Here is a 16387-nt window from a genome sequence, read left to right as displayed (position 1 = left end):
ACCTACTTCGCAGCGTTGTTGGAAGGATTCAGCGGGATAACCTAGGCAACGCATCTTACACAGCATCTGGTCCCTAGGAAGACCCCGTAAGTCTAATGCCTTTCTAAGCCACTCTCTTCCACCTCTCCCTCCCTCTGGGCCACAGATGTGCGGTCTCCCAACCCTAAAAGCACAGTCCCTTCTTCCTATTGCACCAGAAAGTGATGATTTTCAGGGATGCAGGAGGATAGATCAAAGTCTTTGGGGACAATAAAGGGAACCAGGCCTCCTTGGAGAAATGGCTGATTGCAGGTCCGGGGCAAGAAGATAAAGCCTGGAACATCTAACCATTCTAGAAAATAAGGAAGTTATCAAAGACAACTGCTATTGTATCAAAAGAGTTAGGAGGGAACTTGAAAAAGCTCCAATTGGCCCAAGATGGGACAATGTGAGCATTAATAAAGATAATAAATAGAACTGTAGTTATGAAAGCCACAAGTTCATAATGATACTAAAAATCAACCAACACACCTCATTAGTCACTTTTGGAAATGCTCGGGGAACCAACTCATTATTTTAAAAACCGGAAAGAATTAATCCTGCCCATCAATGATAATCATAGTAGTTGCTGAAAAGCTTCCCCATGGAGTAGAAGTACCCCATACCATTAGCGTGTCATTATAATTTACAGCCCCTAATGAGATAATGGATCCAGGCAAAGGTTGCCAGCATCATGAAGAGAGAGACATCAGAAATCAAGTGCCTCCCGAAGGCAGCACACAGCAAGACCTATGAAGTAGTCTTGCCCTTTCGCCCACAAAATAATCGAACCTAGGCCTCATGAAGTCTCTAGAACTACTCACTCAATTGCAGGAAATACAGGAACCAGGAGACCAGGTTAAATGACACCACAATATTGAAATCAGCAAAATCAAGACGACGGACAAGTCTACAGGAAAACAACCCAATTTCTTTAACAAAGAAATTGATCAAAGAGAGTGTTGCCATCGAGGTGGCTGTCTGAGAAAAAGGTTCTCAGTGAATGCTGGCGGGTGTGGTGACGGAGCTTTGAGGAGGAAGGAGAATTGGTGAAATCTGACCGTACCACTCCACGAATACTCATCAGCTGTAGTTTAATTTGGAGAATTTAATGGGGAAAACCACAACAGACGCCAGCTTGACCAGGTGGTCCAGGTTACCATCACCTGTGCCTTCTGACGGCTGCAGTGAGAAGAGCACCACACGCCTACTGTTGGTGTTGCCAAGAGGGAGTCTGAATCCAGCCACAAGGAAACATGAGAGCCACAGAATGAAAGGCCGGCCAAGAACGTCAGGAGAGGATTCTGAGACGGCCAGAAGCCATCTCCCCGCTTAGACAAGAGCTGCACTGGCAGAAGCAGCCTAAAGTAACTGTTCTGGAACGCTGGAGTCTACAGAAGACTTGGAACTTCTGGGGAAGACTTGGAGGTAAACAGCGGCTAACTTCAACTCAGCAGAGCGGCAGCTACCCAGCCACCATCCCACCCCCATGGCAAACATCTGTGCGTGCATTCCTGGCGCAACTTGCACAGTTTGCGGGAGCCTGGGTGAGCAAAGAGGGCTCCATCTTCCAAATACCAGGTATCTGTGCTCTGATTTCGCATTACTGCTTCTGACCACAAAGGTGCCTACAAAGAGGCCAGCGGCCATTGAGGTGGGCCCTCCTCCACAGCTGCAAGCCCCTCCTCCTACAGAAGTGACTCCTAGGCAATTTAAAGGGCTGGTGCCTTTTTCCTCCCATTCATCTTCCTTTTTCCCCTTTTGGGAACCAGATATTAAGGACTAGGACATTCAAGGGGCACCTGGGTGGCTTAGTTGGTTAATTGGCCCACTTTGGCTCAGGTCATGATCTTGCGGTTCATGAGCTTGAGCCCTGGGTCAGGCTCTGTGCTGACTGGTCAGAGCCTGGAGCCTGCTTCAGATTCTGTGTCTCCCTCTTTCTCTGACCCTCCCCCACTTGCATTCTGTCTCTTTCTCGAAAGTTAATAAACATTTAAAAATGTTTTTAATAAAAAAAGACTAGGACATTCAAAAACAACTGCAGATGTGGACAAAATTAGAACTTGACTGCACACGTCCGGGGAAAGGCTGAGAAAAGACCTGAGAAGACCTTAAGTTTATACCTCAGGTTGACCCTTGGCACAGACAGCCTACAACAATTTTTTAAAAAGCAAGAACAATAAACAAAAATGACAAGTTCTAGAGAAGGAGGAGAGTCTGATTTCTACAGTTAGCACATTATTAGATTCAAATATCCAGTTTTCAACAACAACAAATCACAAGAGGGATACCTGGGTGGCTCAGTCAGAGAGCACGTGACTCTTGATCTCATGGTAGAGTTGGGTGTAGAGTTTAGTTTAAAAGAAAAAAATCACAAGACAAAGAAATAAGAGAGTGTGGCCCATTCAAAGGAAATCAATCAACCAACAGAAACTGTCCCTGAAAAAGACCTGATTACAGATATACTAGACAAAGACTATAAAACAACAGTCTTAAGATGCTCACAGAACGACAGGAAGATGTGGAGAAAGTCAAGAAGGTGATGTATGAACAAAATGTAAATATCAATAAGGACAACGAAAACCTAAAAAGAAACCAGAAAGAAATGTTGAAGCTGAAAAGTACCATAACTAGAAATGAAAAATTCACTATCAAAGAGATTCAAAGTCAGATTTGAGCAGGTAGAAGAATCAATGACATTGAAATAGAACAATGGAAATGATCAAGTCTGAGGAACAGAATGGAAAGACTGAAGAAAAGTGAACAAAGCCTGGAGGACCCACGGGACAGCATCAAGCCGACCCACACACACATGTGGGAATCCCAGAAGAGGGGAGAGAAAGGGGCAGAGAGAATATCTGAAGAAATAATGGCTGAAAACTTCCCAAATGGGATGAAATACATGAATGTAAACATCCAAGCAGCTCAGTGAACTGTAAGTAAGATGAACTCAGAGACTCACAACAAAACACACTAATCAAGCTTTGAAAGACACAAAGAGAGAAGTCACTCAGCACATATAAGGGCCCTCAGTAAGGTTGTCCGCAGATCTCCAAGAATTTTGGAGGCCAGAAGGCAGTGGGACAATGTGTTCAAAGTGTTAAAAGGCGAAAACTGTCAACTAAAAATCCTGTATCTGGTAAAACCGTCCTTCAAAAGTAAGTAAGAAATGAAGACATTCACAGATAAACAAAAGCTGAGGGAGTCTGTTACCATGAGGCCTGCCTGCAAGAAATGCTGACAGAGTCCTGCAAGGTGAAATGAAAGGACACTAGACAGTAACCTGAAGCTGTATGGAGAAATAAAGATCAAAAAAAAAAAAAAAAAAAAAAAAAAGGTAAATGCATGGGAAATCATGGAAGGTTTCTACATGATTTAAGAGATTATTATTTAAAGGGAAAAAAACAAGTATTAGTCTAAAAGCTGGTATTATAGTAGCTTCAGTTTATAACTTGAAGTCTTGTGGGGCGCCTGGGTGGCGCAGTCGGTTAAGCGTCTGACTTCAGCCAGGTCACGATCTTGCGGTCTGTGAGTTCGAGCCCCGCGTCAGGCTCTGGGCTGATGGCTCAGAGCCTGGAGCCTGTTTCCGATTCTGTGTCTTCCTCTCTCTCTGCCCCTCCCCCGTTCATGTTCTGTCTCTCTCTGTCCCAAAAATAAATAAACGTTGAAAAAAAAAATTTATAACTTGAAGTCTTGTTTTCTACATCATTGAAAGAAACTAATGCATTTTTAAAGTTTATTTATTTTGAGAGAGAGTGTGCAAAAGCAAGGGGAAGGGTGGGGCGGAGAGAGAAGGAGAGAGAGAATCCCAAGCAGGCTCCTTGCTGTCAGCACAGAGCCCAATGCAGGGCTTGATTTCATGAACATGGGATCATGACTGAGCTGAAATCAAGAGTCAGATGCTCAATGGACTGAGACACCCAGGAAACCCAAGAAACGAATGCATTTAAAAGAACTGTTAGTTTATGGTTCTGGGCACACAATGGGTAAAGATGTAATTTTATGACTTCAGCAACCTAACAGGGTGGAGACAGAACCGTAAAGAAGCAGAACTTTTGTAGGTTATTGAAGTTAAGCTGGTATAAATTCAAGAGTGTTGTAACTTTAGGTTGTTAAATGTAATCAATCCCTATGGTAACCACAAAGAAACTAGTTGTAGAATATACACAAAAGGAATTAGAAAGGAATTTAAACATTACACACACACACACACACACTCACTCACACAGACCCAACACAAAAGGAAACAGTAATGTGGCAAATAAGAGACAGAAGATCTATAAGGCATATAGAAAAAAATAACAAAATGACAGAAATCCCTCCTTATTAGTAATTACTTTAAATGTACATAGATTAAACTCCCCAATCAAAAGACAGTTTGGAAGAATGAATAAAAAGACATGATCCAACTACATGCTGTCTATAATGGACTCACTTTATTTTTTAAAATTGTTTTAACTTTTATTTATTTTTGAGAGACAGAGAGAGAGAGAGAGAGAAAGAGAGAGAGTGAGCAGGGGAAGGGCAGAGAGAGAGGGAGACACAATCTGAAGCAGGCTCTAGGCTGTGAGCTGTCAGCAGAGAGCCTGTCGCAGGGCTCAAACCCACGAACTGTGAGATCATGACCTGAGCCAAAGTCGGACGCTTCATCAACTGAGTATAATGCACTCACTTTACATGCAAGACACAAATAGAATGTAAGTGAAAGGATGCAAAAAGATATTCCATGCAAATAGTAAAAGTATAGCATTCCATGCAAAAGCACCTAAGGGGTAGCTATTCTAATATCAGACAGAATAGTTTTTAAATAAAAAGGTCACAAGACACAAAGAAGGACAGGGGTGCCTGAGTGGCTCAGTTGGTTAAGCATCTGACTCTTGATTTCAGCTCAGGTCAACATCTCACGGTCGTGGGTTCAAGCCCCGCATCGAGCCCCACGTCAATCTCTGCACTGAGCATGGAGCCTGCTTGGGATTCTCTCTCTCCCTCTCAAAAATAAACATTTTTTAAAAAAGACACAGAGAAAGGCATTATATATTAATAAAAGGTTCAGTATGACAAGAAGATATAACAACTATAAACATTTACACACAGGCCATCAAAATAATGAAGCAAAAATTGACAGAATTGAGGGGAGAAATAGACAGTTCTACACTTCAATACCCCATTTGCAATAATAAATAGAAAAACAAGACAGAAGATGAGTAAGGAAACAGAGGATGTGAAGAACACAACAGACCAACGAGATCTAACAGAACGCTCCCCAACGACAGCCATTTATTTACATGTTCTTCTCCAGTGCACATTAGACCTTTCCCAGACCACACGTAAAGCCACAAATTGAATTTCAATAGATTTTAAAAGATAGATATCATACAGAGTATCTTCTCTGACAACAATGGGATGAAGTTAGAAATCAGGGACAGAGGAAACTGGAAAATTCACTAAACTGTGGGACTTAAACCACACATTTGTAAACAACAAATGGATCAAAGAAGAAACCACAATGGAATTAGAAAATACTTAGAGACAGACAATGAAAGTGAAAATACAACATACCCAACTTATAGGACACAGTGAAAGTGGTGCTAAGGAGAAAATTTATAGCTATAAGCACATTTAAAAAAAAAAAGAAAGAAAGATCTGGGGTGCCTGGGTGGCTCAGTCGGTTAAGTGTCTCACTCTTGATTTTGGCTCAGCTCATGATCCCAGAGTTGTGGATCGAGCCCCGTGTTGGGCTCCGTTCTGAGCATGGAACCTGCTTAAGATTCTCCCTCTCTCTCTCTCTTTCTCTCTCTCTCTCTGCCCCTCTCCCCAACTTGCTCTTTCTCTCTAAAAATAAACAAGGAAATACGAAAAAATTAAGAAAGATCTCAAGTCAACAACCTAACTTGAGAACTTAAGAAAGCAAAAAAAAATTTTTTTTTAAGAACTTAAGGAACTAGAAAAACAAACTAAACCCAAAGCTAGATGAAGGAAATAACAAAGATTAGAGCATAAATAGAGAACAGAAAAACGACAGAGAAAATGAACTGAACCTAAAAGTTGGTTCTTCAGAAAAATCAACAAGACTGACAAAACTCTAGCTAGATCAACTAAGAAAAAGAGAAGACTCAACTGACTCAAGTCAGACATGAAAATGGGATGTTACTACTGATTCCACAGGGTTTGGGAAAAAAGGATTATAAGAGTACTAGGAACAACTCTATCCCCCCAAAATTGAGTAACATAGATAAAGTGGAAAAATTCCTAGAAACAGGAAACTTACAAGGACAAAATCCCAAAGAAATCTATTCAGGAATAGAGAATCTGAATTGACTTATAACTAGCAAGGAGATTAAATCAGCAGTCAAAAATCTCCCAACAAGGAGCACCTGGGTGGCTCAGCTGGTTAAGCGTCTGACTTCGGCCCAGGTCATGATCTCACTATTCGTGAGTTTGAGCCTCATGTCAGGCTCTGTGCTGACAGCTCAGAGCCTGGAGCCTGCTTCAGATTCCATGTTTCCCTCTCTCACTCATACTCTGTGTCACTCTCTCTCTCAAAAATAAAGAAACATTAAAAAAAATTATTTTTAATCTCCCAACAAAAAAATGCCCTCCCTGCAGCTGATGGTTTCACTGGTGAATTCTACCAAACATTTACAGAATTGAACATTAAAAAAAACCAAACATTTAAAAAAACTGAAGGTTTTTTTTAATGGAGTAGGAGGGAACACTTACTCATTCAATGAAGCCAGCATTACCCTGATACCAAAGCCAGGCAAAGACACCACAAGAAAACTTCAGACCAGTATCTCTTATTAACCTCAATGTAAAAGTATTCAGCAAAATACTAGCAAATAGAATCCAGCAGCTTAGTGAATGGATCATATATGATGACCAAGACCTATTCCTAGGATGCAAGATGGTTCAACATATGAAAAAACTTATCAGTGTAATACACCACATTAATGGAATGAAGGGGGAAAAAATCACATGATCATCTCAATTGATACAGAAATAACATTAAACAAACTCAACACACTTTCATGATAAAAACACTAAAAAAAACTAGGACTAGGAGGAAACCACCTCAACATGATAAAAGCCACAGATGGAAAACCAGTAGCAAACATCATACTCAATGGTAAAAGACTGAAAGCTTTTTCTCGAAGGTCAGGAAGAAGGCAACGGGCAAGGATACCTGCTTTCACCATTTCTAGTCAACACAGCACTGGTAGTTCTAACCACAGCAATTAGGCAAGAAAAAAAAAGGCATCCAAATTGGAAAGGAAGAAGCAAAAGTATCTGTTTGCAGATGATCTGACCTTATATGTAGAAAACCATAAAGGCTCCACAAAAAACTGTTAGAATATATGAATTCAGCAAAGTAGCGGGACACAAAATCAACATGCAAAAATCAGTTGCATTTCTATCCACTAACAGTGAATGATCTGAAAAGGAAATTATGGAAACAATTCCATTTAAGATAGCATCAGAGGGGCGCCTGGGTGGCTCAGTCGGTTAAGCGGCCGACTTCAGCTCAGGTCATGATCTTGCAGTCCGTGAGTTCGAGCCCCGCGTCGGGCTCTGTGCTGACAGCTCAGAGCTTGGAGCCTGTTTCAGATTCTGTGTCTCCCTCTCTCTGACCCTCCCCTGTTCATGCTCTGTCTCTTCCTGTCTCAAAAATAAATACAACGTTAAAAAAAAAATTTAAAAAAAAGATAGCATCAGAAAGAATACCTAAAAGTTAATTGAAAAGGTGAAAGACTTGTACAATAAAATAAGTACAAAACACTGCTGAAAGAAATTAAAGATGACGTAAATAGAAGGAAACACATTCCTTTCTAATGGATTAGAAGACTTAATACTAAAATGTCAATACCACCCAAAGTAATCTACAGATTCAGTGCAATCCCTACCAAAATACCAAGGATGTGTTTTGCAGAAATAGAAAAACCCATCCCAAAATTCATATGGAACCTCAAGGAACCCCCAATAGCCAAAACAACCCTGAAAAAGAATGAACAGAACTGGAAGATTCACACTTCCTAATTTAAAAACTTACTGCAAAGCTATAGTAATCAAAATAATATGGCACTGACATAAAGACAGACATAGAAACAAATGGAATAGAATAAAAAGCCCAGGGGCGCCTGGGTGGTGCAGTCGGTTAAGCGTCCGACTTCAGCCAGGTCACGATCTTGTGGTCCGTGAGTTCGAGCCCCGCGTCGGGCTCTGGGCTGATGGCTCAGAGCCTGGAGCCTGTTTCCGATTCTGTGTCTCCCTCTCTCTCTGCCCCTCGCCTGTTCATGCTCTGTCTCTCTCTGTCCCAAAAATAAATAAACGTTGAAAAAAAAAAAGCCCAGAAATAAACCCTCATATCTATGGTCAAATGATTTTTGACAAGGATGCCAATACCATTCAATGAGGAAAGAACAATCTTTTCAACAAATGATGCTAGGGAAAGTGGATATCCTTATGCAAAAGAATGAAGTTGGACTCTTATCTAACACCATATAAAACATCCTATCAAAGTTAATCAGGGGCACCTGGGTGGCTCAGTCAGTTGAGCGTCTGACTCTTGGTTTTGGCTCGGGTCATGGCCTCACAGTCTGTGGATTCGAGCCCCACTTGCTTGGGATGTTCTGTTTCTCCCCTCTCTCTGCTCCTTCCCCTGACTCATGTGTGCATGCTGACTCTTGCCCACTCAGGTGCGAACTCTCTCTCCCTCTCTCAAAATAAATCAATAAACTTAAAAAGAAAGTTAAAGACCTTTGTCTTTCTCTTTCTGACTTCTTCGACTTAGCATTATACCCTCTAGGTCTACCCATCTTGTTGCAAATGGCAAGATCCATACTTTTTTATGGCTGAGTAATATTCCATTGTGTGTATGTACCGTATCTTCTTTATCCATTCATCTATTGATGGACACTTGGGTGCTTCCATATCTTGGCTATCGTAAACAATGCTACGATAAGCATATGATTTCCCTCATATGTAGAATTTCAGAAACGAGACACATGAACGAAGAAAATAAGAGACAAATTAAAAACTCTTAAATATGAAGAACTCGTGGTTGCCAAATGGGGGGTGGGGGGATGGGTGAAATAAAGGGGGTTAAGAGTACACTTATAAGTGACAGTAAGTGTCACTGCATCTCTTGGTCTGACTTCATGCCAGAGGGAGTTAACATAATTTCACCACTTCTAGCTCAAGAACTTAATGAGGCACCTATAATGTTACCCAACAGGAAACTATCTGCATCTTGGGATAGGTATTTTGTTGTGTGAAACGGTCTCAACACTGCAGGATGTCTTAGCATCCCTGACCTGCCAAGTACTGAAAGACAGAAACACAACCCACCCCCTTCACTGGAACATCAAAGATGCTTCCAAACTTTTCTGCATACCCGCTAGGAGAATGGCACGCCCCAAGGTTAGGACTACTGAATGTGAACACAGAAGCTGCTCTAAATGCAGTTTACCCTTCCCTACCTCCGAAAACTCAAACGTCTATCTTCCCTTTTTTGGCTGGAGTATCAGCCACTCCGAGAGTATAAATTCTATTTTGACTAAAAGGCCTCCACCACTTACTGGCTGGGTGACCTTGAACAAGATAGCTAAACTTACAAAACTTAGTTTCTTTCTCTTTTTAAAAAAATTTTTTTAATGTTTATTTAGTTTTGAGATAGAGAGAGACAGAGCGTGAGCAGGGAAGGGGCAAAGAGAGGGGGAGACAAAGAATCCGAAGCAGGCTCCAGGCTCTGAGTTGTCAGCACGGAGCCCTACACGGGGCTCGAACTCACGCACTGGGAGATCATGACCTGAGCGAAAGTTGGACGCTTAACCCACTGAGCCACCCAGGTGCCCCTATAGAACCTCAGTTTCATCTATGAAACGGGGAGGAGGCTTACTTAAGTCAGGGGAGTTAGCTCTAGCGCGGAAGCAAGAGTTCCTTCCTGAGCTTCCCCCAACCCCCGCACGAAATATAAGTTTTGGCTATTTTGGAATATCTTGTACATTAAGATCCCTTGATAGTTTATAGAAGCTAGTTCCAAGAAGCACAAAATTTTATTTAGAGCAAATAAAGCCGACTCACTTAAAAACAAAAACAAGTATGCTTATTGTGACGAGCATGGAGTAACGTACAGAATTGCCGAATCGTCATACCGCACACCTGAAGCTAATAGAACACTGTATGTTAATTGGACTTCAATTAGAATTTTAATCAAAGGCCTAAATGTAAGACCTAAAACAGTAAGACTCTTAGAATATAGGGCAAACACTTCACAGCACTGGATTGGACGATGGTTTCTTAGATATGACACCAAAGGCACAGGCAACAATTTAAAAAATGACGGGGACACCTGGGTGGCTCAGGGAGTTGAGCGTCCGACTCCAGCTCAGGTCATGATCTCAAAGTCCCAATTCCTGAGTCTGAGCTCCGCATCAGACTCTCTGCTGTCAGCAAAGGACCCACTTTGAATCCTCTGTCCCCAACTCGCTCTGCCCCTCCCCCACTCGTTCTCCCCTCTCTCTCTCTCTCTCTCTCTCTCTCTCTCTCTCACACACACATACACAAATTAACATTTGAAAAAAATTTTTTAATAAAAATGATTTTAAAAATGGCTTCAAAAAAAAATGGCTTCCATGGGCATTTCTCCAAAGAAGATATATAAATGGCCAGTCAGTACATGAAAAGAGGCTCAACATCACTAATTTGCAGGGAGATGCAGATCAAAACTACCATAAGATACCACCTCACACTCATTAGAACGGCTACTATCAAAAAAAAAAAAAAAAAAAACAGAAAATAACACGTGTTGGTGAGAATGTAGAGAAATGGGAATCCGGGTGCACTGTTGGGGGGGATGTAAAAATGATATAACCACTGTGGGAAACAGTATGGCGGTTCCTTCAAAATATTAAAAGTACGATTAACATATGACCCAGAAATTCCACTTTTGGGTATATACCCCCAACAGAATCAAAAGCAGGGTCTCAAAGAGCTATCTGTACGCCCTTGTTCATAGCAGCTTTATTCATGATAGCCAAAACGTGGAGGCAACCCAAGTCTCCATCAACGGACGAATGGATTAGCAAAAATGTGGTCTATACATACAATAGAATACTATTCAGTCTTAAAAGGGAAGGAAATTCTGACATATGCTACGACACGGGTGAAGCTTGAGGACATTGTGCTAAGTGAAATAAGCCAGTCACAAAAAAGACAAATACCATATGATTTTACTTATATGAGGTACTTAGAGTAGTCTAAACTATAAAGGCAGAAAGTAGAATGGTGATTGCCAGGGGCTGGGGTAAGGGGAATGGGAAACTATTGTCTAATGGGAAACTAAATGAGATTTTTAGTTTTGAAAAATGAAAAGAGTTCAAACTTAAAAAAAAAAAACTACATATATAAACAAAGGGGCACCAGAGTGGCTCAGATGGTTAAGCATCCGACTCTTGATTTTTGACTCAGGTTATGAGCTCATGGTTCATGAGTTAGAGCCCCAAGTTGGGCTCTGCACTGAGAGCACGAAGCCTGCTTGGGATTCTCTCTCTCTCTTTCTGCCCTACCCCTCCCCCACTCATGCTTTCTCTCTCTCTCAAAATAAATAAATATACTTAAAAAAAAAACTATGAAAAGAGCTCTGGGGGCATATGGGTGGCTCAGGTGGTTAAGTGTCCAACTCTTAGGCTCAGGTCATGATCTCACAGTTTGTGATCAAGCCCCAAGTTGGCTCTGCACTGACAGCATGGAGCCTGCTTGGGATTCTCACTCTCCCTTACTCTCTGCCCCTCCCCTGCTTGCTCTCTCTCTCTCTCTCTCAAAATAAATAAACATTAAAAAAAGGAATTCTGGAGATGCAGGGTGGTAATGGTCATACAACATTATGTATGTGCTTACTATCTCTGAACTGTACCCTTAGAAATAGGTAAGATGGCAAATTTTAGGTGTATTTTACTACAATAAAAAAATTGGGGGGGGAACAGCTGTCAAGAACATGAAAGACAATTATGGAATGATAAAGTCACAGGAATAAAAGGCACAACATAAGGAATGCAGTCAATGATGCCGTAATAGCGACGTATGGGGATGGATGATAGCTACACTTCTGCTGAGCACAATGTAGACATGTCCAGTCACTAAGTCGTACGTGTGAAACTGATGTAACATTGTGTGTCAACTGAACTTGGCTAAAAAAATTTTTTAATGGTCATTTATTTCTGAGAGAGAGAGAAAGAGACACAGAGTGTGAGTGGGGGAGGGGCAGAGAGAGAGGGAGACACAGACCTTGAATCAGGCTCCAGGCTTTGAGCTGTCAGCACAGAGCAGGACGCAGGGCTCGAACCCATGAACTGTGAGATCATGACCTAAGCCGAAGTTGAACGCTTAACTGACTGAGCCACCCAGGCGCCCCACAACTAAAAAAAAATTTTAAAGAACATGAAAGACAAGAAAAGATCAAAGAATTCTTCTGAACCACAGGCTCTAAAAGGGGGTCTGGACAATCCCATGCAACAAGACTTCCTAGGCAGAGTCCTGGACCAGAGAAGAGAAAAAGCCACCGTGGGTCAGCTGGTGAAACCTGGATGGGATCTGTGAATTGGAGGTTAATGTTGCACAAATGCTGATTTCTAGGCTTGGAGGGTGGTATGCTGGTGGTGTAGGGGACAGTCTCTGTTTGGGAGACGTGCATGCTAGAGCGTTCTGTGGTACTGAAACATCACATCTGCCATTTGCTCTCCAAACATTCAGAAGAAAGCTAGAGAGCAGACAGTGGAGCAAACACGGTCATGTATTAACAACAGGGGAATCCGGTGAGGGGCATATGGGAGTTCTTTACACACACCTGGAGGGATCTTGATGAAGGTCTCCTGGGCATGCACATCGGCCTGTTGCATGATCCGTTCTTTCTCTGCAAGAGCTCGTGCACGGCCCTGAATGATATGTCTCTCCAACATTTCAATTTCATCCAGCCGCTGCTTGTAGAGCTCCCGAATCTGACAGGTAGACCATCAAACGCACAGAAATCTGGTGAGATCACAGAGCTTTACCCACCCTTCCCCCAGCATCAGGCTTCCTGGGAAACCCAGAGCAGTCACAGAACTATGGAGACCATCTGATGCAACCCAACAGGTGGGAAAACTGAGACCCACCGAGGGAAACGCCTTAAAGGTTTCACGGTCAAGTCAGGGAAAGAGCCAAGCCTAAAAGTCTGCCTCCTGCCTTCACGGCTGCCACGCAAACGCGGAAAAGGCACACACACCACCTGGGGTAGACAGAATTGTGCCAGGCAGGTGCCCCTTCAAGGAAGGACCTGCTACCTAGCAGCAGGGAGTGTAAGGAGCAGTCAGCCTCCAGCTGTCAGCCCCTTCACGGTTGACCTCAGCTGCTGGAAAGTGCTCATCTGGGACTCCCTACAAGGGATTCCTCGGCAGTGCGGATCCAAGGCAGCTGCTTTCCTCCCTGTACAGATGAGGAAGCAGGTGTGTTCTCATCTGTACAAGGGACTGGGCGTGCTTCCTCAAATCTGGACACGGAATGCCTAGGTTCCGACTGTGGTGTGTGACATAAACACAGGCAGCCCCAAAGGGGTGACTTTTAGCTTCACGATCTCCAGGGAACAATTATTCAGCTATCTGCCCCAGGCCTTTTATTTATACACGCAGTATGTAACTGTGCGTGTGCATGTAGAGAAATGACGATGAAGAGGTGCTCCAGACATAGGCTGTGTGTGTGTGTGTGTGTGTGTGTGTGTGTGTGTGTGTGTGTGTGTTTTACGTAAATGCGCGGAAAGCGTGTCCTTCCACTACGCTGTCGAACGCACCGACGCACGGACTCTGCGCTTTCCCAGCGGCATCCCCAGGGCCTCGCCCCCGGCAGGTGCCGGCATGTGTCCAGCGGTTGAGTCCCGTGGGAACTCGCCTTTCTGGGGTTGCGCCCTGGGTCCCCCGCACTGTCCCCCGCCCCGTCCCCGGCGAGCACCGGCAGGGAGCGCGCGGGGCTCCGGGCCGCCTCACCCGCCGAAGCTCGTCCACGAATTCCTCGTGGCGCGCATCCTGGCTGCCGCGGGCCTTGATCAAGTTCGCGCTCAGGTCCTCGCCGATCACCTCGTTGGTGTACAAGCTGCGGAAGAGGCCGGTGAGCAAGTGCGAGATGTCTTGGGTGCGCAGCGAGGTGGGGCGCAGACGCAGCAGTGGCGGCTCGGGGAGCGGCCGGAGCGCGGCGGGCCCCGCGCGGCGGGCCCGGCCCCCAAAGCCGTAGTGAGAGGCTTCGGAGCAGGCGACCGAGGACAGACGGGTGGACTCGCTGGGGCTTCGGACCCGGGCCTGACGCGAGGCGGGCGTCCACGTCGCGCCCCCGAACGCGCAGGACCCGGACTCTGCAGACAGCCGGTCCCCTGCTCTCCCCGTCTCCATGGCAACTGAGACGCCGCTCACGCCTTGCCGCCCTTCCGCTTCCGGCCGCGCCTCTTCCGCTTTGCCTCCCTCCTCGCCGGTGCCTTCGGTGTCGTCACCGTTGTAAATATTCGCATCTTCTCTGTCGACCCTGTTAAAGTGAGCTTCGCGTGAGGCACCTGTGGAAACACAGTTCGCTGGCGCAGCCGGGTCGGTCTGGATGCAAAACCTGGTTCCCAACTACCTCTCTTCGTCCGTTCATTCTCTGATTTCTTAAGCAATTATTAATTCGCTCATTTAATATTTATGGGATAAAGACTGTATTTCAAGTCTGTGCTGGGAGCTGAAAATACCAAAGGAAGTAAGATGCTGCTTCTGCCCTCAGTCGTGTGTGTGTGTGTGTGTGAGAGAGAGAGAGAGAGAGAGAAAGAGAGAGACCGAGACGTGGAGACCAGCGTGATGAGCAGGGAGGGAACTGGAAAACAGTGCTAGCTTTTAGTGGGTTACGCCCAAGGTGGCGATAAGTGTTGGTTATCAGGGAACCACAAAGTGACAGGACCTCATCATTCTGCGGACGGAGCGTAAACACTGGCTTTTTGGACGAAGTGAAGACCGGGCAGAGATTTTTTTTAAATCACCATCATTAGTCATCAGGGAAGTGGAAATTAAAACCACAGCGTGATACAACACTTAGTACAATGTCAGGAAGTTAAATAAATGTACCAAATGAGTTCTGGTGAAGATGTGGTTCTCAAAATCTCATGTTGCCATGGGAATACAAACTGGTGCAGCAACTCTGGAAAACGGTGTGGCAGTTTCTTAGAATGTTACACATACAGGAGGCCCACTCCTAGGTATTTTCCGGAGGGAAATGAAAACCTAGGGGCACACAAAACCCTGTACACAAACGTTTATGGCGGCTTTGTTCACCATCTCCTGGAAAAAAAACCCCAAATGTCCTATCCACTGGCCAAAGGATAAATTGGGGTGCTTCTAGACAACAAACGCTCTCAGCAATAAAGAGGAAACAGACGACGGATACAACAGCAGGGATGCATATCAAATGCATTACACTAGGTAGAAACACCCATCCTCAAAAGGCTATATACCGAATGGTTTCATTTTTAGGACCTTCTGAACAGTACAAAACAGAAAACGGATCAGTGGTTGCCAGAAGCGGGTCATGGAAAGTAGTGTTGGCTCTAAAGGAGGCTGAGGAAATTCCTTGGGGTGAGGGAACTGTTCTTTATCGCGGTGGTGGTTACACAACTGTATGGCTTTGTCAAACTTCACAGGACTATAAAGGATAAATCTTATTGTATACAAATTACGCTCCAGTGTTTTAAAAAGTGAAGGAAAAAAAAGGAGGAGTAGGACTAAGCCAGGAGAGGAGGAAAAGGGGCACTCTGGGCGGAGGGAACCCATGGTACAAAAGCCAGGCATGAGCACTGCATGTGGGGGGAAAAGTCTCAGCAGTTCAGGAGTGGAAGTTAGAGTTTGAGCGGGACGAATGAAGCTGAGCGGCCAGGGCCAGATCATAAGCGGGTTTGTAGGCAGCACTGGAGAATTTAAACTTCATTCTGAGCACAGAAGGGCCATCAAGGGTCTTCAGGTGGGGGTGTCATGAGGAGTTCTGTGTTTACTGAGAGCGCTCCGGTTGCTGTGAAAGAACAGACTGGAGGGAGGCAAGAGGCATCATCAAGGTGATGGGTTAGGAAAGTAATGCAGAGGTTAGGAAGCAGGCGGATTGGGAGTTTAGGGTAGGGGAGAGGAATGGATTGGAGACATGTGAACGGGGGAATTCACAAGACCTGCCGGTGGAAAATGGAGGTACGAGAGAAGAGGGGCCCAGAATGACTCCCCAATAACCTGTGTGTGCAACCAGTGGGGGGGATCATCCCCACTGAAAGGGGGGAGAGGACCACGCTTGTCCAGGACAGCCACTTGACATCACGCAGACTGCCATCATTAGCACACGA

The 16387-nt window shown here is 44.3% G+C and overlaps 1 protein-coding gene across 3 annotated transcripts in view; it reads right to left on the bottom strand.

The window, feature by feature from the left end:
* Nucleotides 1–14606, bottom strand: part of DLEC1 (DLEC1 cilia and flagella associated protein) — a 79699-nt gene extending 65093 nt beyond the window's left edge. Inside the window, exons 1-2 of one of the 3 annotated variants that reach the window (XM_040479795.1) lie at nt 14031–14606; nt 12860–13010 (exon numbers count right to left, since the gene is read on the bottom strand). In XM_040479795.1, coding sequence (XP_040335729.1) covers nt 12860–13010; nt 14031–14429 — 550 coding nt within the window. In that variant the 5' untranslated portion in view covers nt 14430–14606. Of the gene's footprint in view, nt 1–12859; nt 13011–13166; nt 13303–14030 lie in introns of those variants that run through there. The other 2 variants (XM_040479794.1, XM_040479796.1) reach the window with 2 other exon arrangements.
* Nucleotides 14607–16387: the final 1781 nt, after the last annotated feature.

The sequence above is a fragment of the Herpailurus yagouaroundi genome, unplaced genomic scaffold (genome assembly GCF_014898765.1).
Source record: "Herpailurus yagouaroundi ecotype Mexico unplaced genomic scaffold, PumYag 159, whole genome shotgun sequence".
NCBI classification, from domain to species: Eukaryota; Metazoa; Chordata; class Mammalia; order Carnivora; family Felidae; genus Herpailurus; species Herpailurus yagouaroundi.
The sequence above is the reverse complement of the archived record's forward strand: the minus strand, read 5'-3'. Positions and strand labels throughout refer to the sequence as shown.